Source organism: Arachis duranensis, chromosome 5, assembly GCF_000817695.3.
Source record: "Arachis duranensis cultivar V14167 chromosome 5, aradu.V14167.gnm2.J7QH, whole genome shotgun sequence".
NCBI lineage: Eukaryota > Viridiplantae > Streptophyta > Magnoliopsida > Fabales > Fabaceae > Arachis > Arachis duranensis.
This window is the reverse complement of record NC_029776.3, coordinates 91,297,072-91,318,445: the sequence shown is the minus strand read 5'-3', so window position 1 is coordinate 91,318,445 and position 21,374 is coordinate 91,297,072. Positions and strand designations below refer to the sequence as shown.

The following is a 21,374-nucleotide window of genomic DNA, read 5'->3' as shown; positions in this document are numbered from 1 at the left end:
CACCAACTCCCGTCACGAAAATAATCCCACCTTCCCCACACCACCGCTGCTGCCACCATTTAATCTCACCCTAAACCTCACAGAAGTCACTAAAACTGGCACCCCACCCCTCAACAACCACCATAACAAACAAACAATAAACACAAAGTGAAGAAGGTGCGCAGATTCAACAAATTTAGATGGAGGCGATAGTGGCAGGGAAAATTCGTTCTATGATTCCACTCCTTCGACGAGGCGACGGTGATGGCGGTGTCGATAAAGAGCCAAACGTCAAGGTCGGCGGTATAAAATATGGATCGGAAGTCCGAAGGGTAAAATGAGAAAAAAGATTTATCCATATTTTGACTAGAAAAAATTTGATGATAAAGATAAAAGTTGATGTAAATAATAAAATATTAAAAATAAAATTAAAACAAATTAAAATTTATAGATATTTTAAAAATGTTTAATAAAAATTAGGGATACAATATATTTTACTCTATTAATGTATATTAATGTGCATTAATCTTTTTATTTTAGAAGAGTACACAACACAAGTTGTGTGAAACAAAATGAAAATATGCAACATAAAATTGTTGATGTGAAATTACATTTTACAAAGTCATTTTAAAAAACTAGACACAGTTGGACGTTTATTAATATTTTATCTATTAATCTATTTTTTTATTTGTGATATGGAATAAAAATAACTAAAGATTAATTTTTTTATAATTAATGAGAAAAATAGATCAAATAGTGAGTCAGCGATTAAATAGATCAAATACTAAAAAATGATAATTATTTTTAAAATATCTAATGTTATCAGTGACAGACTATTAGTTATTTGTAATTTTTTTTTTTCGGATTGTATCTTTGAAAGAATTTTACTCAAAATTTGATAAACTAATTTGAGGTTTTTTTATTTACACAGAAAAAATCTTAATTAAAGAATTTACTTACGGTAAAAGGTAAATTGTAATATGCTTATGTTTAAACTAATTACGGTGATTATATATGTATTTTAAAAATTAAAGATAATATTTTTTAAAAAATCTTATTAAATAATGAAAAATATTATTTTAATATTAACAATATTTTTTAAAATGTTAACTATTATAATTACTAATAGACATATTAAAATGATCCATTGTAAAATGGAGTTACAGAGACCTGTAAATATATCACCTGGGAAACCAGAAATAAAGGCTGTAGTTACATAGGGATAGGCATGTGGTAATTATTATTTGTCCTATATCTGAAAAAAAGACAGCGTTTGTCTGCCAATTCAGTTAAGAGTTTTGAATTTTTTTACCGTCAAAGGCAATTTTTTTTAGTTTTTTATTTTAATAAATATATCAAAAATTTAAATTTATATTAACTTCTTAAATGATAATCTTAATATGCGTTCATAAAATATATATGTTAATTAATTTTTCTTAAGAGATTAATGATTATTTGACATAAAAAATGTTTTTGGCCAAAATATATGTTGAATTAAAGAAATGAACGAATATTTATCTTTTGTTAACAATGTATCTAGGTGACATCGAAAAAAAAAATGTATCTAGGATATGATTTTGGTGCACGGATACTTTTAAAATTTAATTTTGATCCCTCCAGATATTGGTATTTCTGGTTGAACAGTAGATTTAAAATTCAAAAATATTAAAATCCTCAAATAGTTCCTGTTTTCATGGGATTACCTGAAACCAAGTTAATTTAGATCTTGGCATGAAGTCTAAACTATTTTGGATGAAGGCTGCAGCTTTATTTTACTAGAGAAGTGAAGTTATTTGATGTCTTTGAACGAATTAAGATTGAACATAAATAGGATAATATCTATAAATTTGCGGTATTGATATCTATTTGATTTGTAAATTATGGATGTTATTTGATCCACACTTTATTAGGTTAGATACGATCTAATCTATAGTCTAAAAAAAATCAAATTGCGGATATCTTATCTATATTTTAGGATTCAATTCACAGATTCGTACAGATCGTTGTTTTCTCTTCTCTTCTTCAGCGTCGTTCGGCCGCGCTCTTCTTTTTCTGGGTTGACGGTCGCACCACTATCTTTGTCGATTGACAGTCACATCCAGACTTTTATCATGGTTCTTATCTACCTCGTCTCTCGAGATTTGTTCCTCGTCTTTGCCTCTGTTCTGTGTCAATCTTGTCCTCATAATTATTTTGCTTCTATTAAGCATTTTAGTAACGTTTTTACTTTTGTTTTTATTTTAATTTTTCTTCTACTTGACTGCTTCAATTCTATTTTTTTTTCATCCACTTCCTTAGTTTTGATGGTTTGACAAGGAATTTTATTTTAAAAAAGTTAAATAAGAATAAATTGTGTTGTGTAATTTCTTGAGTTGTGCCTCTCTTGTTGTATTAATTTTTTAAAATTTAAATGCTATTAGGGTTTAGTTTATTTAGTATTTAGTTCTTGTGAAATTGTTAGTGATTTAATATGATCTACTGTATTTTTTTTTTAAATTCTAGATGTTTCTTTGTTATGTTTTTTTATTTATTTTAGAGTCATATATTAATATTTTTTAATTTTCAAATTTTAAAGTATATTTTTATTTTTTATTTTTTGATCGGATATATGTGATATTTGATTCTCAAATGTGCAGATCAGATTCGAGCGTAAAAAGTGCAAATATTGGATCCAATCCAATCCAATGAGTTTAGTGCAGATTGGATAGAGATTTTGATTATATCCTATCTGATCAGAGTCGTGTGCAGCCTTAGAATAGAAGATGGTGATGAGTACCAACAAGAGACTCTGATACTTAAGTTAGCAAGAGTTTTAGATAGGTTTATGAGAATAAGGATTGAGAAATACCTGAATTTAGTAAAGTATTTATAGGAGGAGGTGAAGACTTGATCATCATTCCTGAGTTTCTCCTCTTTTAGTAGTGGGTCATTTCTTCCTTAATATTTGGGAAGTTATCCCACGATGTAATAATAGATGAGTCGAAAATGAGTATCTAGAGTGGTGGTTTGACAACGCCTTTGCTTGTTATGCAAGTCAAGTCCGACATGGTTTGAGAAACTTGTGCCTCGAGTAGGTCGGGCCAATCTATGTGGATTTGTTGTTGGACTTTTCTGGATCCCTTGTGAATGTTTATTTGGACCATGCCTTGCACCGAGTTGTATCTGATGCATCCGCCAAGTGCATGCGACTCTTAAAGTTACTTAAGTGGTGTCGCAGGTCTGTAGTACCATCATAGAAATCTATATACAGGCTCTTGAAGTTTCTAGGAACCTTAGCCCACAAAATTTATTCTAAAAAAGGGTACTCACTTCTTGAAGGGAGTCGACTCATGATCTTCACAACGTCTTTTGTTAAAGAGGTCGAATTCCAACTTCTTCAACTTTTCTTTAAGCTCTCGGCGTTCATATCTCTTTCCGAGGTTGTCGTTTTAACTCACATGCTGCTCCAGTTCAACCTTCAATTGCTTGAGTCGGCCATAATGAGCATGAACCAATTCCATGATCTCTGCAGTATTTTTAATTCTTAATACTTCGGAAATGTGAATTTGGAAACTTATCCTTCGTCTTCCTTACTCCCCCTCTATCTCTTTTCTCGATGATACCTTTACTTCTTTTTGAGTGTTGAGGTATATAAAGTACTCGATTGTTATTATTATATCCTCCATTTTATGATTTTAAATCTGACATAGTGCGTCTGACTTCTGGGTGAACATTCGTCATGGTTGATGGTCGACTATCAATTCTCCATTAACGATGCCAAGGTTCTAATGGATTACCTGAAACCAAGCTAATTTGGACCTAGAGATTAGGTCCAAGTTACTTAAGATGAAGGTTGGGATTTCGTTTCATCAAAGGGGCGAAGTTATCGTTATCCAACGTTTTTAAATGGATGATGGTGGGGGATACCTATAAGAAATTCTGATGCTTCAGTTAGCAATAAATTTAGACAACTTGATGAGAATTGAGATTGAGAAATACTTGAATTTAGTGGAATATTTATAGGAAAAAGTGAAGACTTAACCATCACTTTTGAGTTTTTCCTCTTGCAGTAATAGGTGGTTTCTTCCTTAATATTTGAGAAGTTATCCCACAATGTAAGAATAGATGAACTTGTAACAATAGATGAATTGGAAATTTATATTTAGAGTGGTAGTTTGACATGTCTTTACTTATCATGTAAATCGGGTCGAGTATAGTTTGGGAAACTTACATCCCAAGTAAGTCGGGTAAGTTGACCCGTGTAGTAAGCTAACCCAATCCGTGTAAATTTATTGGACTTTTTTTATCCTTTATGATTGTTTATTTGGACCATAATTTTAAATCATGGTATAAATAGTTTCTAATAGATTAGAATAATTCTAATACTAATTCTTTATCCTTTGTTATTTCAATATTTAGTTTTAATTTAATTTAAATTTTATATTATTTTTAATTATTTTATCAATTTTTTTAATTAAAATAATATTATTTCTCTAAAGTGAAACCGATTTTATTTTGTTTATCCATTCTAATGCGCTTTTTGTAAAAATCAAAATTAATACTCTATTGTCTATAAGTAGGGGTTACCCTTAAAAAAATTTGATAAAGTACTTGTGGAAAAAGCACTTGCTCCCTACTTGCCATTTTCTTGATGAGATGTACCTTGTCTCAAGCAGTTATCTAATCATCTAATTTACCACGTAAAATTTTAACATTTTTTTTGCTCCCAAATTATTGAGATTTACCTCTCTTGATTGTAGGAGAAGCACTTGGACCTTAAAGAGAATGAGGACAATATGATTGAGCAGTAAAGAGAAAATGTATATCTAAATTGAACATATCACAAGTAGCGGTGGCAACATGTACTCTATCTGCGGGTATCCAATTCAATTTCATTCGGTCGGAGAGGATTGTCAACTCGATCCGCAACGGGTAAGGTAGAGTGCGGGTAAAGTAGGGTGTAGGTTGAATTTCAATTCTACCCGATCTGCAAGGGGTAGGGTAGAGTGCGGGTAGGGTAGAGTGTGGATTGAGTTTCAACTCTACCCGATTAATCCGCACCTTATATATGTATATTTTAATATTTTATATACTTATATAAAAATATGTTTCAAACGGATGTTGAATCAAAGACCTCTTACTAAATGCAAAAGATTTTTAGCCACTAAAAGAAGATCATTAATTAATAATTTAATTCTTTTTTTTACATAAAAATCATTTCTATTTTAAATTATCATAAACTTATATAATAATGTTGCATCTTTTTTGTAACCCACGAATAGGGTCGGATACCTACAGGTTAAGAACAGGTAAGATTAGGATTGAGATATTCTCAACCTGAAAGTAGGATAAGATTGAATTTATATAAAAATTTCAACCTGCGAAAGAATTAGGGTGGACTTCAAACTCTAACCTACTCTATCCATTGCCACTCTTAATCACAAGTTGTTCTTGAGATCCAAACAAGACCTCTACCTGATTCCCAATCCAACGAAGTATTTCAACTTCACAATGCAGCTTGGAGTGACTCTAGTGAAGGATCTAAAATGGTTTAAAACTTTTAGATTCACAATGAGTAAAAGAGATAAAGTGAAAAAAGAAATCAAGATAACAACATCACGAGAAGAAAAAGTATAAGTGTAACTTGAACTGTGTTTCTTTCATTTTCACATACAAAAGGTCAAGTGTGAATAGCCTTATTTATATGAAGGCATGTACAAGAATATGTTAAGTCAAATACATATCACTAACAAGTAACAATCTACTAACTAATATTTCTCCGCTTACATGATTGTAATCCATATAACAAATATTTAGAATATAAACTATCTTCTTTTGTTCATCCTAAGTGTAGAATTTATAGGATGAATATGTGTAGAAGAGGTTCTAAGAGCAGATGTTTCTATATTTTGATCTTCTCAAATTTTTATCACTTAAAAACGTTTCATAACTTTATTTAAATAATTTTAAAGTCACATATACTCATCACTAAGGCTGCTATCTTTTGGAGGTTTTTTTTTTCTATTTTATTTTGACAGAAATAAATTTTCTTCATAAAAAAAACTCTAAATTCGATGTATTATTCTTTTAAATTTAAAAAAAAACCAAACTCCAAATTCTAAAATTTTAACTCCTAAGCAATAAAACTTCATATCCAAATCTTACCAAAACTTTTATTTCACATAAACAGATGTGTTCCTCCCATTTATTTACTTACTTTTACAAAAAAAAAATCTTTCAATAATTTTTAGATGTGTTTTGAAATCATTATATTTGCTATTTATTATTTTAAATGTCTTAAATATATTTAAAATATTACATCAAATCTTTATAATACATCTAAAATAGTTTAATTATACAAAAATGAATTATTATCACGTCCGAAACTGAAACCACATATATATAAGCACTTAGATGGCCTGTATTCTTTCTTTACCAGTCTCATTCATAAACAAAATTTGATAATGCTCCAGATTTTTTTTGGCCGCTAGTTGAAATACAGAGTTTAACTCAAAAAAATTTGTTGCAGTGGTGAATATTTTGAATCGTTTGGAAATGGAAAATGGAAAATGCTATTCTGTAAAACCATGAAATGTTTTCCATTTAAAAACTAGGAAAAAAAAGTGCATGCTTACTATTTGAATTGTTTTAAAACAAATGCAATTTTCGCGTATTTTCGAGGTGGTTATAGAAGTGACGGGTATACCATTATATTATTTATAAAATTTAAATTAAATAAAACTAATTGTAATTCCTTAAAAATAAGAAATATAATTAATTAAAAAATTAAAATAAAATATTAAATTTAAAGTTAAAAAATGAGTAGTATATGTTTTTCATAATCTATTAGGTAATGGAATCTGTGGGATTCTACGATTTCAAATTCAATATACAAACCAATTAAGATGGGTATAATCGGTTTTTATCTGATTACCTATTGAGGATAATATCCAATATATCGGTTGTGAGAATATGGAGGTGGTGGATTTAGAGCTAAATGATCGTAAGTTTATTTGGTTCAGGAGCTAATCCTGCAGTCGTATTGATCGGGTGTTGGTTAATGTGAAATGGGTTGAAGAATTTTTTGAGACGCGGCTTAAAAGTGGGTAGAGAGGTTTATCGGATCATTGTTCGTTGATAGATTTTGTGCTATCATCTGATATACTTGATTAGAAAGGAATGATAAGATATTCAGGAATAAAAAAAAAGTGTTGCGGAGGTTATCAACAAGTCGATTAGGAGCTACAAAGAGCGAACATATTTTGATCTTTTTAGTTATTAATGATAATTTTGGAAATGATTACAATTTAATTTTCTATTTTGTTACTTAATAACTTTATACTTTCTAGCTGCTTCACTTTGTTATATTGAGCTTTTTGTTTAAAAAAAATAAAAAATATATCCAAAATATATGTACCAAACTCAATGAAATGTAGGTACTCTATAAACTACAATATTGTAAATTTTTTTTTGAAAATAACTAATTTTTACATATGTTAATTGAAAAATTATTTAAATTTATAAATATAATTANAATTTTAAAAATTAAATCGATGTTTTAATTATTAGTTTAGTAGTTTAATCCATTTAATTTTAGTTTGACCGAAATAACCAAATTATAATAAAGTAGTCAAATACAAAAAAAAATAGCCAAATATGAAAAATTAACGTTAAGATTTATATATGTATAAAATTTATGATATTATATATTACATGTTATAAAATAATAAAGAATAAATACCACAAAAAATATTAGTATAATGATCTCTTATCTAAGTTGTTTTATTTGAAAAGGAATAGTATTTGATACCTTTTAACTTTTAATAAATATATTTAGTTTAAATTAAATGTATTATTTTTGGTATTAAAATTAAATATATTGTATTAATAGTATTATAATGATGGATACAATTTATGATAATAATAATAATAATAAAAAAATATTAACGAGTTATAACTCAAATGACATAATTTTTTATACTTACCTAAAAAGTTGTCGAATCTCATTTTTAAATTTGAAAAAAAAATAAAGAAATAAATATTAAAACAAAAAGGTTTGTTATTAAAAAAATGCTTTGTTTGTGGGCCAAAATATTCGGCTCAAATACAAATGAAAATCTAACCCCGAGTATACATTTTCTTTGCACCGCCGCACTTCATATCCTGTTTAGCCCCCCAGGCATTATTTAAAACTCTAGGTCCAAATATATTTTTATTATTTTTTTGGGTTTAACTATTCCCATTTTCCTTTACCAAACTCGTTTGTCGTCACACAAACAAATTGATTTGCAATTACACAAAATAATGGGCTTAGCAGAAATAATTTTTTCTATACGGATCCATTTTCATCCACGTATTTGGAATATTCTTATCAGGTCCTTTAAGGACCAGCACGAACTTTGCCCACCAAAGACAAATCCATGATGGAAATTTAGAAACATTATTGCTTTGGCAAACGTTCTAATTTCTCTTATCCACACACCACACAACTCGGACCAGCTCCTCCTTTCTTCCCACATCATCTCATCCCTTCCCAATGGCCTTCACCGTAGCCACTTCCATCAGTGGCAGCGGCGGCGCCAGAATCCTATGCAATACCTCCATCCCTCACCGTCCTCACCTCACCTTCCGCATAACACCATCAGCTACAGCAACTAAAAGATGTAGAGGAAGCCTTCACGTGGTTTCTGCAACCAAGAAATTTTCCCCTCGTTCTGGCAAAGGCCGACGTGGCAGCACGACGACCAAGGATCAGGATCAGGACCCGCAACCGACGGGCGAGATTGAAGACTCAGCCGTTGACGATGTCGATGACGGTTACTTCTTGCCGGATCTACCGGGAGAGGAGAAGGACTTCTGGGAAGGGCCTCAGTGGGACTGGCTTGGCTTCTTTGTTGAGTATATGTGGGCTTTCGGCGTTGTTTTTGCGGTAACCTCCAATACTCTTAATCTTCTAGTTTACCATAGCAATTATGATGGAGTTTTATTAGTTATTTGGTACCCTGAGATTTTCTTTAATGTTAGTTAGATTACTCTTATTTGAACTTCTAATTGTCCTCAAATTGCAGTTAATTGCTTGTGGGATTGCTGTGGCAACCTACAATGAAGGAGCAACAGATTTCAAAGAGACTCCTGCATACAAGGAATCTGTTCAGTCTAGAGAACTTTTAGAAGGACCTGAGGCATCTGACTCCGACATATTTGAATCCAATCCAACAGAAGTGGCTCCAAGTTTGAACTAGTACATTCATATCTACTGGCTGCAAACATACTTTTCTCAGCTGAGTTTGGTTTGTAAGATAATGCTTTTATTCACATGGGTTTAAGAACTCAAACTGCCTATAATCTTTTGTAAGAATATCAATTCTAAGACAAATCAAATTCAGCGGTTGTATGTGAAAATTTATAAACTCTCTTTTTTAGGAAAGCATGAAGACTATATAACACCAAGAACAACTACATATTTTAATACATAGACAAAAAGATAACATAAATTAATGACATATTTAACATGAAATAATAAAACCTAGTCTCAGTCTCTTCAAGTGAATCCTACATGAATTAAATACATTATTTCAATCTTAATTTTAATTAGTAGTAACAACATTGCTAAAGTCATCAGCTCTAACACTCCTTGAAATGCTGTGAGCAATAGAATTGACAAAGTCACCAGCCCTGCCGCCACTCTGTTATTTGCCTTTAAGCTGGTGCTCTGGCTACTTCCAAATTGGAATCCCATCATACTTGATCTTGGTGCAACTAAAACTGCAGGAGAAGCTACAAGTTTACAAAGGAAGGAGCACTTTAGAGCATGATTCAACATCTTGGATATTGCTAAAGGAAACTATCATCAAAGTGAAGTGAATGTTGGGAATAAAAGTGATTGTATACCAGCAACATTAGAGCTGTTCTTTGCCCTGAAGGACATTGGAGAAGCCGGCGAAGTTGCAGGAACAGGCACTTGGAGTTGTTCCCCTACAACAAAAAAAGTGCAAAAATTGATCAATGAATATCATCACTGTCCATAACCATATATATAATATAGGATTCACTTAAATATGAAGGTAACCTGGGCAGGTGGAGATGTCAACTTGAAGGGCACAAAGTGCCGGCAGCTCTAGAGCAAGCGTCCTGTTAATGGGGAAAGAGCTCATGGTAGTGTCATTTAGCAGAAGGCAGAGACAGTGAGGCTCTTGGCTGTAGAGTTGCCTGAGGTTGCCGCAGCATGCTTGCACAGGAGACTTAGAAGTACCCTGCACGAACGGTGCGCAAGGGATGAGAGGAAGGAGGGTTGCTGTGCATTGCGCTATGGTCGGGTTAGAAGAGCTTGGATCTTGGGAAAGTGTGGTGGGTGGATGGGAAATCAGGAGCAAGAAAATAATGTGGCAGAAAATAGAGACAAGAGGACAATATTTCTGTGTAGCCATTGTGTTATGTTTTCAGGTTGTGAGGTGCAGTGAGTAATATTTTCCATGGTTTCTAAATAGAAAAAAAAATGTCAATCTTTCTGTGTGAGTTATTACATGCATGGTGTGTGAGTTTCATTGAACATGTACTTCTTGTTTATCCACCATCCCAAATCATGCTATTGCATCCCATTTCCCCATTTTCCCACATAACAAACATGATGTACTTGATGGTGATAGACATAATAAAATTAACAATGCTAAGTATCAATAACTTGTTACAAAAATTTTATTATAGTTGAACGATTTGTAGTCCGACTCAGTCATTCATATTCAATAATCAACTAACGTCATTATCAAAAATAAAATCTTTATTTTACACATGAACATGTTTCAGGAACTAAAATTTTCCAAGTTCTTATAAATCATTCTTCTTTTTACTTCTCCAAGAACATTTGGATAATTGGTGACCCGTAAAATACAGCTTGTTGAAGGGGCACGTTATGCTGATCCCTCCTGATATATGAAACAATCATACTAATCAAACACAAAAAATTAGTCAATAAATCAATCATTCGTATAGAATATAAAATATATATTGAAAATAAAAAATACAATTTTATATATAAATACATAATGACTAATTTAGTGACTGAATTTTTAGATACATGTAACATTTTTGAATGTCAAGTGTTATTATATGTAAAACTATTCTTATACGATATATATACAAAAACTTTTAGAGGACCAATAATATTTTTATATCACACTGAACTTTTGACATTTCATCTGTTTTTATACACACGCATGCGTACATAAATCAGTATAACTATACCTACACACATAAAACTTGGATATATGGACCATTTTATTTTACACCTATCTATGAGTGTTAACTATATGTTGTCCAAAAAACTATGATCTATCTAGCTAGGATCATATACATTTACTTTGGATCAGAAGATTTAAGCAATATAATACTATAATTTAATATACTCATGTGACAACAGGGTTACAAGGAGAAAGTCCCCCTCCCTTGACAACTTTAGATGCATGTTTGTTTCTTTTATTTTCTGTGAAATATATTCCAAAGGCATATCTGAAACAACGAATTTCATATGGCACGAGTGCAACTTTTTTTGCTTCATTTAAGTATCAAGATTAAAGAGATGCTATTAATAAAAAATTCACTGTTCAATTGCCATGCACTAAAAACTAATAGGCACAAAGAAACCAAGAATAACATGTTCTACTAGAAAACAGAATCAGGTTCTGTCACTAAATGGAGAATCAGAGTCTTCAAATTGAAATGCAAACCAGCTCATCATAAACCCTTTTTGGCCCTTCAAAGTTCTCTTTATTTCCTTTTAAGATAGTCTTTTTCTTGTACCATTTTTCATCATCTGTGACTTTATCCTTTGTTTCTCTCTTTTTCTCTTTCTCTTTCTCTTTCTTTGTTCTTCTCCTAGTGATTTCATGACAGTGAAGGCAAGACTTAAGTCACCATCGTTTCTGAAACTGTTTATATTAATTAATTAATTTATTACCATCTCTAAATCCTTTGTGTTGTTCACGCAGTACTTTTGCATGGTGATGAGGATCAACATCGATTGTAGCGGTTGTTATAGAAAAGTTAAGAGAGTCCTTCTTGATGTGCCAGGTTAGACACAATTCATTATCTTCTTTCTATTTTCTCATCGTGATGAGGATCCTTATTAATCATATGAAAATTGCTCAACATCTAGAATTTTTTACTAAAATTTTAATAGTAGAATAAGGTGGCACTATTTTTAGTTCCAATATTACAAACGAAAAGGCATTTCTCTAAGAATTTCCCCAGCATTAAAAAATGGTTTTGTTTGACAAATTTAAGACAAAAAAGTTAGTAATATAACTATATATTTTTCTGATGATATAAACTTAACCATATGTTAATGACTATATGCACTACTTCTTGGCACCAAATAGTTGTGAAGTTGAGAATTATGTTGTTTATTTGTTTGAATATTATTGTGGCAGAGTTGGAAATCCATCTCCTAGAGAAGAAGCAGACAAGGGTAATTGTGGGAGGAAGGTTCATACCACAAGATGTGGCTATCATGATAAGAAAGAAGACTAATCGTAGGGTTGAGATTTTGGACATACAAGAATTTAGTGAGGACAAGGATGCTGAACTAATGGAAGACCATAAATCAATGACCAATAATAATAACTGGACTCTCTTAGCCACCCACCAGCATCAAATTGAAACGTGTTTGGTTTGAGAATGATTAATTTCTGCGTCATATTTAACCCACAACTACTCTCTGAAGTGTACATTTATTGATCTTCTCATCTTTAACTATAGATTTTTTTCATTAGTCACTTTCATGTGTTTGTATGTACTATGGTCCTAAGATTTACACAGTTTGTTTTTCTTTTAGCATCTTGAATTAATTAGGCCTTGTTCTAATTAACAGAAACAGGGGCTAAGATATTATGTCGCCTCAAATCAAAATTTGACGTGTCTTATTAGTTATTACAACTTTCTAAAAAAAATCTCTTGTCCTATTACAAGCCTAGAGAGCTAACAGAAAACAACAAACTACAGTCGTAACAAAACCAAATGACTTACTACCTTTTTTTTAAAAGATAAAATTACTCTTTTATTTCTTACCTTTTTTTTCCTTCTCCTAATACCACAGTTTCACCTCATTACCGTTAGTCAATATCAGACCCGGAAAATTTTAATAATAAGGGTAAAAATATACAAATATTTAATTTAAGTATAAATATATTTATAATTTAAAATTAGAACTATTTATATATATTAAAAAAATTAGTTATTATAAATTAGCAGCTTAATAATTTTGTTGGAATTTGTAGATTTTGTTGTTGGACCAAAAATTACAACAAGCCCAATGTGATATTCAGCCTTGTACAAATTTTAATTGACAAATGGCTGAAATAATTATTAATTGGGTCAAGAAATTATTCAGCGAAGCCCAAAACAAGGCTTTCAATTGCCCCAACATTTGGTTGGTCCGAATTGAAAGAAGAAAGAATGAAATTGAGCATGATTGAGTTCGGTTACCTACTCTCACTAAGGAATGAAATTCAAATTCAATTAACTTTGTTTAATTGCATTGGTAATAAGAGAGAGAAAATTCAAAATTGATTTGATAGCTTTTATTACTCCACACGTTGTTACTATGGATAGGGATAGGAAATGTGTTTTAATTTGTTTAACTCTATTCATTGCATCCAAAAGCTTTCTCTCTCTTCTCTTTCCTCTCTTTCTTTCATTTTGGTCACTTCACTGACAGAAAAAGAAGAAGATGTAAGCTATCAGAGGAAGAAGAACAGAAACTATGAAGAAGCAAGCGGTCAAGGTGATCATGACCCTTGCAAAAAGAAGATCTACAATATGGCGTGGCTGAGATCTTTTCTACTAAAGGTAAGAAGTGGAGAAGAAGCCTCAAGATCACCATGCCAAAAATGGCAGCAATCCAATTCGGTCAGAGAAGAAGATCCCTATGGTATGCCTCGTTTCTACTTTTCGTTCATCCATCACAGAAGGTAACAACTGTAGTTACGTGGAGGAGGAAGCAAAAGTGGAGCAAATGAAACTGTCGAAGATCAAGGGTCAGAAATCCTTCTTGGGGACCAAGTCAAAATGAAAGGTTCAGATTGATGAAGCTTGCTGATGAGAAGGGATGAGAGAGAGAGAGGTAATTGCATGTTGGTTTTGCTTTTGGTTTCCCTCTCTCCTCTCTCTGTCCGAACCGGTTTCGATATTGAAGAAGAAGAAGTTGGCTCGGTTGATCCATTTCAACCTTGGAAGCTTTCCCTTCTATATTAAGGGTGAACGGCCAAGACTTGAGATAAGGAGAGTAAGCACAAAGTTCTTATAGCTACCCAAATTAACAGAAGTTCTTCTCCTTCAATGGGTTTAATTTTGTATTTTCTTTAGTTTTGTTTGTCTAAGTCTCATGGTGAAAAAGGCAAACAGTTTGAGGTTTGTAAGGAAAAGCCAGTGAGAGAAAAAAGACAGAGTATACAAAATTAAAGAAAAAACCATAGGTGTCTTAGAGGTCCTTTGTACATCTGTATTGTGTATCATGATTCTATGGGAATCCCTTTGAAACAAGTTGGGTTAGCACTTTGCAGTTGAAAGCTTGGTAGGTGACCAAGTCAAGTTCAGGATTGAGGATAGATTCTGTGCTTGTCCCGGATAGAAAGGATAGTTCTTAGGGAGAATTGGTGTATGTAATCAAGATGATTATAGTGAAATTCCATCATTGTTGTGATGGAGACTAAATGTAGGCTGTATTGCACTTAGCAGCTGAACCAGGATACTTCTTGGTTTTATATTTTATTTTTGGAACAAACACAATTTAACAAAGTGACAAACATATATATTTACATATATATTTTTTAAATATTTGTGAGGGCAAATACTTCATTTGTAACATCCCATTACTCTAAACCTTATCTCTAATCGTAAAGCGAAGGATAACAAAATGTTACGACAATTCTAAAACTTATAATATATAATACATATCCAAGAATTTATATAACTAGAAGTTCGAAGAAGGAATAAAACTCAAAGTCACGTAAAGCGGAATTACAAAGCGCTAAGCGTTCACACGATTGACTAAAAGCGTAAGTACGAACAGAACAGGACATAATACATATAAAATCTTGTAGATAGCTCTAGGATACACAAGGTAATAATTAAATTAACAAGATATATATATAAGTATGATATACCAAAAAGAGGATTAATCACAACCTGCGGAGTTTAGGCTGGCTAGTCAAACTAAAATACAAAAGAGTTTTGGAAGTTTAAAACAACTTATATAACTTATCTCTCAAATCAATATCTCTCAAAGTTTTTCAGAAATAAAGCTTCTAAGGCAACAACGTTAAATATACAAAAGATGAGAAAATACTACAACAAAAGTAAAGTGAAATAAAACATAAGAAAGATCATCCTCTACTCTGTCACCATATCCACAAACTCACCGAGGTGGGTTGCGTCCTACATCTTAAAAACAACAACACATGATATGAGAACCGGAAGTTCTCAATATGGTAATAGTGCCCAATATGTAAGATATAAGGTTCTGGGATGCCAAAGACAATCCTAAAACTTCACATTGATACGCATATTCAAGCTTAATAAAATAAATAACTTAAATCATAAACCATAAATAGGGTTATCTAAACTTAGGGGATTTCTAACTAATACTAATCACACCACTATACTCCACAGCCTTCACCAATCTAACCTCCGTGCGATTCCATCGCCGCCTCCTATCTGACCTCCTTAGCACCAGACAATCACAAGTTTATTCAAACAAGTAATACACAGGTAATATTCATGTATAGCAAGTACTTTAAGAAGCAAGTAGGCATATTATACATTTAGGAAAATTGCAAGTAATTAAAGTAAACAAGCACATAAGAGATGCATATGAGGAATGCTTGTCCTATTGGCTGTGATATCACATGTCGGTTATAGTGCCAAACCCAACACAAAATCCGGTCTGCAACTCCCAGATTAGTCTCTCTGTTGCGCATACTCAGGAGGAATAATTCCGAGGGATGAGTGTCCTACCACATTTTTCATTTAGATGGAAACGTTTCGAGGGAGAATGCCCTACCACCTTGCAACCAGAGAGAGATGTGAGTGGGAAGCCCAGATTCAATCCTCACATCTCAATGTAGGCCAGAGACTACTATAAACCCTATGCCGACACTGCTACCCCGACAAGTGGGAGACTGCTACAGTCCTCACATCCGAACGTAGGCGGGAGATTGCCACAGCCCCTACAACGGAGAACAATGCATATAACAATTACATAGTCAATCCCATCATCCATCCTCAATATCACAAGTTCATCATCAATTCGATTCTTCATCATTTCGCACGTCAACTCCATCCAATTATATACCAAACCTAAGTCACCGTCTTCTAAATTCATACATAATTTACTAATTTAATTCACTAACCCATCTCTATTTGTCTTAAGGCCTAATTACTAGTTAGCAATCTTAAACAGTAGATAAAGAAGTTTGAAAAATTAGAGAACCCTTGAAAAGTGAAAAAAAAAACTATTTTTCAGCAAAACAAGGACTGTGCGTATGCACGCCAATATGTGCGTGCGTACACCAAGTAAAACAGCGTTTGTGCGTACGCACGTCCCTCTGTGTGTACGCATACACCAAGTTTTGGCCCATCCCGAATACGCATGAATAGGGCGCGTATACAAGAATGCCTGGCAGAGGCGCACACCCGCGTATGGGGGTGCCCGCGTACGCATGTACGTTAGATTGCAGAAAAATGTCAAGTTGTAAAATTTTCAGTTTTAAACACCAAACTTTAAACGTTCATAACTTCTTCTACAAAACTCCGTTTTACTCAAACTTTATATCATTTTAAAGCTCTTGAAATAACCTTTAATTAAAATAATTTTCAACCAATTTAAAAAATAGAGGCTCAAGTTATGATCCATTAAAATTCACCAAAAATCAAGTTTTACACAAAACATCAAAATTCTCAATTTCCAAATTCTGTAACCAAAGCATACCCAATTCAATACAAAACACTATCACATACTACACTTTACCGTTCCATTGCACTTCAATCAACTTAACACCCATTTAACTCAATCTTTCCACCATAATTCAACAGAAACCCCCAATTCATAAATCAATATCTCAACCTTATCAATTTTCATGTAATTTAACTCTTGATTAACCTCATTCACCACCATTCAATATTAACACCAACCACAATATTTAAAACCCAATATCATCCTCAATATTAATCACCACCCATCAAAATCATATTCAACATCAATATTTATCATATATTCATCATATTTCATATATCACACATTCTAACATTCCATGTCATCCTCTTCATCATCAAACATAATTTCACATATAATTAATCATACACAACCACCATTCAATCCTATCTTAAGGTCAACTAGTTTAAGTGTCCAGAAATATTACACATTACATAAAGAAGACCGAAATTATACCTTGGCTAATACTCATGCAACTCAAAACACCAAGCTCAATCCAAAAGCCTCAAACCAACTCCAAGAAATACCAAAACTCAATCTAACATCATACAACATACCAACATCAAACCTAGGATTTACAAAAATAACTAAACACAAAGGTTTAGTGAGACTTTACCTTACCTAACGAGATTATGGACAAAACTCAATAATATTTCAATGCTAGATTAACTCTAAACAAACAAAACTACAAAATCTACTCAAAAACCAAACGTAAAATTGCGGATTCCATTAGGACATAAACTAGAGTGTGAGTTTTAAGTTGTTATCAACTTTGCTTAGACAGAAAAGAAGAGATTGACGAGAGCTTCGCGTGACCACAAACAACTCGTCAATCAAAACTCCGTAACTCAAGTTATGATCACCAAAAGATAGTTGTGAATAGTGACCAATCCTTTTGCTTCCTTCTCTCTCAAAGCTACGCACCCTTCTTAGTTTAGAGCCAAAAAATGAGCTTAAAGCTCATTAAACATACATATATATGTTAGGCCTTGGATTCGATTTGGGTCCGATCCAACCCGTTAGCGTTTTAGGTTTGTTTGGTTTACTTTAGGACAAAACTTTTAAGATTAGTATTCAGTTCTCAATTATAAATTATTTTTGTCCTTTCAAAACAATAAATTCAATTTTTAAAATCTTATTTTTCTCAATACGCGCTACCCGTCAGACTAGAGCCGGTACTGCCAGCTTAAGTAACGGTACGCATTTTTATAAAAAATTCTCCATAAAAATACATTTTTTCACTTAAAAAATTTATTAAATTCAAATTTCACCTTTATGTTTTATAATTATTATTTCTAAGTTTTCAAAACTATTAAATTATTATTTTATTAAAGCAGTTATTCTGATTTTTACATCCTTCTCTACTACCTTAATCTGACTTAAATTTTAAATTTTAAACCTTAAATCTATAAATTGAATTTAATTTTATTTCACGTTAAAAGTTTTTTATTCAAATTTTGAGTGTTCTATTATTTTTAATTTTAGATGTCTTTGTAATATTCACTTTCAAATATTTTAAAGTGTATTTTATATTTTAATGTGTATTTTATACTAATGACTAATTTTAGTGGTTAATTTTAACGATTATGTTATGTGTATACCAAAATCAACCACTAAAGTCAGTCACTAATATAAAATATATATTTATACACAAATATATTGATCACAAATTTTACTGATTAATTTTAGTGTACGAATAGTATTTTTATAATTTTAAAGTATATCTAATAACAAAGTTGTTTTAAAATTTAACCCCATTCCTCACTTGTTCAACTTTTGTTGAATAGTTTTTTATTATCATCAGAAAAAATCTCCCATACGATGATTGTAATGTGAGCAATATTATATGACGCACAATTTATAATTTTGATTAATATTAAGCCAACACTATATTTTAAACTCTATAATTTAAATTTTAAATATTAAATTTTAATTTTTAATAATATAAAAATAATAAAAATATGAATTTCGCTAAAGACACAATGTCTTATTTGTATAATGGACTATGAGTTACAAAATAAACATCTCTCATACTATCTAAAATAACTATCTAAATACTAGAGATAAACATTTCAATGAAAAAAAATAGCACTAATAGTTATATCTCTAATACTCCCTAAACCTCCGTTGTACACATTGTACAAATATTCCATTGACTCTTCATACTTTCTCTAAAAATATTTATTTAAAAGATATCAATTTAAAATTGTTATTTGTTATTTATTAATTATTTTTAAAATAGATATAATAAATATATATTTTTAAATATTAAATATTAAAATTATAAATATTAAGTTAAGTAAAATATTTTTAAATTATTCTTTCTAATACTACTGAAAAATAAAATGACTAAAAATATTTGGGTAATAAAACTGTTGGCCCCTATTGTTTGTTTAATGTAGCCTCCCTGATCTAGCAGTTTTATGTAGCTAATTGCCCACCCTTAAAAAAAACATAAGGCTTCTGTTGACTCCTTGACTTCTTATACTTTTTCAATCAATAATAATTAAAATTGAAAGAATATGCAAGTTTCACGCTTACACTGCACCCGAGTCTGTTTTTCTTGTTGATTAAAGAATAATTATGAATAAACAAATAACTCTCTTAATAACAAATCAAAGCTCAAAATAGCGACAAGTATCGATTGTCTGTTAAGAACCGATATTACACAATAAGATGGATGGAATAAGGTGATACCGTGATAGACAGCCATATTTTTTAGACAGTAAAAATAAATATTAAAATTAAAAGGATACCTTTTGTGTATCCAGAACAAAACACATTATCATACATTTGGAATGGATGTATTTGTAAACAGAAAACTGTAGACTGACCATTATTATGGAAGCACGGAAGTGCGTTGATGCAGAGTGCTCACTCAACAGATACTTGCCAACGTAAGGTACGAAAGTTCAATCTTACTAATAATTAAGCCCAAATTCACGGTGTAACGATACCGTTAGTTTCTCGAATAAATCGTATTGCATCTGATTGATTAATTACTTTGTGAATTGAGACTTATTCTGCCCAAGTAGAAGCCGATTAAGAGACAAAAAAGAACAGAAATTAAACTATAATTATTATTATTAACTGCATATCACATTCATTCATACATATAAAAAAGCACAAACATAATGAAGTAGAGCACCTACTACAAACTGAGGGCCTACATTCATATATCCCACTGAATGCATGTATAACACCTACACACTATTTACATAACATCCATCATCACTCGTAGCTTACACATGCATCAAATTATTATTACATAACTTGAAAAAGCAACATGCTAACATATGCATGCATGATATACACGTATGTGTATGCATGTATAATATATATAGATCTAACTGTCATGGTGTCCACCACCATGACCACCAGGGAGCTTCTCCTTGATCTTATCCATTATCCCTTTCTTCTCACCACCATGAGACTGATCATGTTGACCATGATGCCCTCCTTGCCCGGTCTCGGTGCTTCCGTACCCCATCCCTGTCGTTCCACCCATTCCTCCACTGCTTGCATACTCGCCTCCACCGGTGGTTCCATAAGATCCACCGGTGGTGCCATATCCACCAGCAGCACCAGTGCCAGTGCTTCCATATTCACCGGTACCGGTGGTTCCATAACCACCACCGGTACCCATACCGGTGCCCATACCGGTGCCCATGCCGGCGGTTCCGTAACCCCCGGTGGCCATGCCAGTAGTGTCCCCTCCAAGGCCCGTTCCATGGCCATGAGCGCCACCACCACTGCCGTACATCTTGCCGGATTCAGTTGTGGTGCCATAACCGGTGGTGCCTCCACCTTGTTGAACTGGGTTTCCGTACTCATCAGTTTGCCTCATAGTGTTGCCATACTCGTCGGTTCTTCCGCGAGCTTGATCACGATATTCCTGCGACATTGTTACAGATTGAGAACGAAACAAAAATATAAATGCTTCTTTTTCTTTTTGCTATTGTTGAAAACTGTTTTGGTCTTTTGGATATGATTTGAAGCGTCGGTGTGCATGTCGTTTATATAGAGAAAAGGTGAACATGGATAAGAAAAAAATCTGGTAAGTAAATCTGAAAGTCGGTTAGAGCAATTTTGGAATTTGGAGCGGTGTGACACGTACATACAAGTGGTTAGATGCTTGAAGTGCCACGTAGTGGACACGTGTTGGGGCATGTGACCGAAAGCTTGTTGTCGTTATCAATGGAGGTGGTGACGCGGCGGTTTTCTGTGTGTTGAGGATAAAAGGGTAAGGGAGGGAATTTCGGGGATTGAGCTGAATATCCAAAACTCAGAACTCAAAAGAGAAAGCAGAAATAGAGAAATGGAAATGGATAAGGCTGAACCCTTAGACTTTTTGAATCATGCTTGCTTTGCTTGGTTAGTTATGAGTCATGAAATGAATAGGGAGGGATATTGGGGTATAAATGTCATTTCA

The 21,374-nt window shown here is 32.4% G+C and overlaps 4 protein-coding genes across 4 annotated transcripts; 2 read left to right on the top strand and 2 right to left on the bottom strand.

Moving 5' to 3' along the window:
* Nucleotides 1–8,407: 8,407 nt before the first annotated feature.
* LOC107490421 (uncharacterized) lies at nt 8,408–9,360 on the top strand. Its single transcript, XM_016111202.3, has 2 exons — nt 8,408–8,887; nt 9,027–9,360. Exons 1-2 carry the CDS (start codon nt 8,495–8,497, stop codon nt 9,198–9,200), a joined length of 567 nt encoding a protein of 188 aa, XP_015966688.1. The 5' UTR covers nt 8,408–8,494; the 3' UTR covers nt 9,201–9,360.
* A 53-nt stretch (nt 9,361–9,413) lies between these two features.
* Nucleotides 9,414–9,945, bottom strand: LOC107490364 (uncharacterized). The gene is made up of 2 exons (XM_021143076.2): nt 9,850–9,945; nt 9,414–9,735 (listed from the first exon to the last, which is right to left on the bottom strand). The coding sequence occupies exons 1-2, from the start codon at nt 9,884–9,886 to the stop codon at nt 9,500–9,502; spliced, it is 273 nt and encodes a 90-aa protein (XP_020998735.2). The 5' UTR covers nt 9,887–9,945; the 3' UTR covers nt 9,414–9,499.
* Nucleotides 9,946–11,616: 1,671 nt separating this feature from the next.
* On the top strand, nt 11,617–12,786 carry LOC107490390 (heavy metal-associated isoprenylated plant protein 36). Its single transcript, XM_016111160.3, has 3 exons — nt 11,617–11,852; nt 11,943–12,024; nt 12,384–12,786. Exons 1-3 carry the CDS (start codon nt 11,841–11,843, stop codon nt 12,626–12,628), a joined length of 339 nt encoding a protein of 112 aa, XP_015966646.1. The 5' UTR covers nt 11,617–11,840; the 3' UTR covers nt 12,629–12,786.
* A 7,213-nt stretch (nt 12,787–19,999) lies between these two features.
* On the bottom strand, nt 20,000–20,937 carry LOC107490422 (dehydrin DHN3). Its single transcript, XM_016111203.3, has one exon. The coding sequence runs from the start codon at nt 20,844–20,846 to the stop codon at nt 20,289–20,291; it is 558 nt and encodes a 185-aa protein (XP_015966689.1). The 5' UTR covers nt 20,847–20,937; the 3' UTR covers nt 20,000–20,288.
* Between the last annotated feature and the right edge of the window lie 437 nt (nt 20,938–21,374).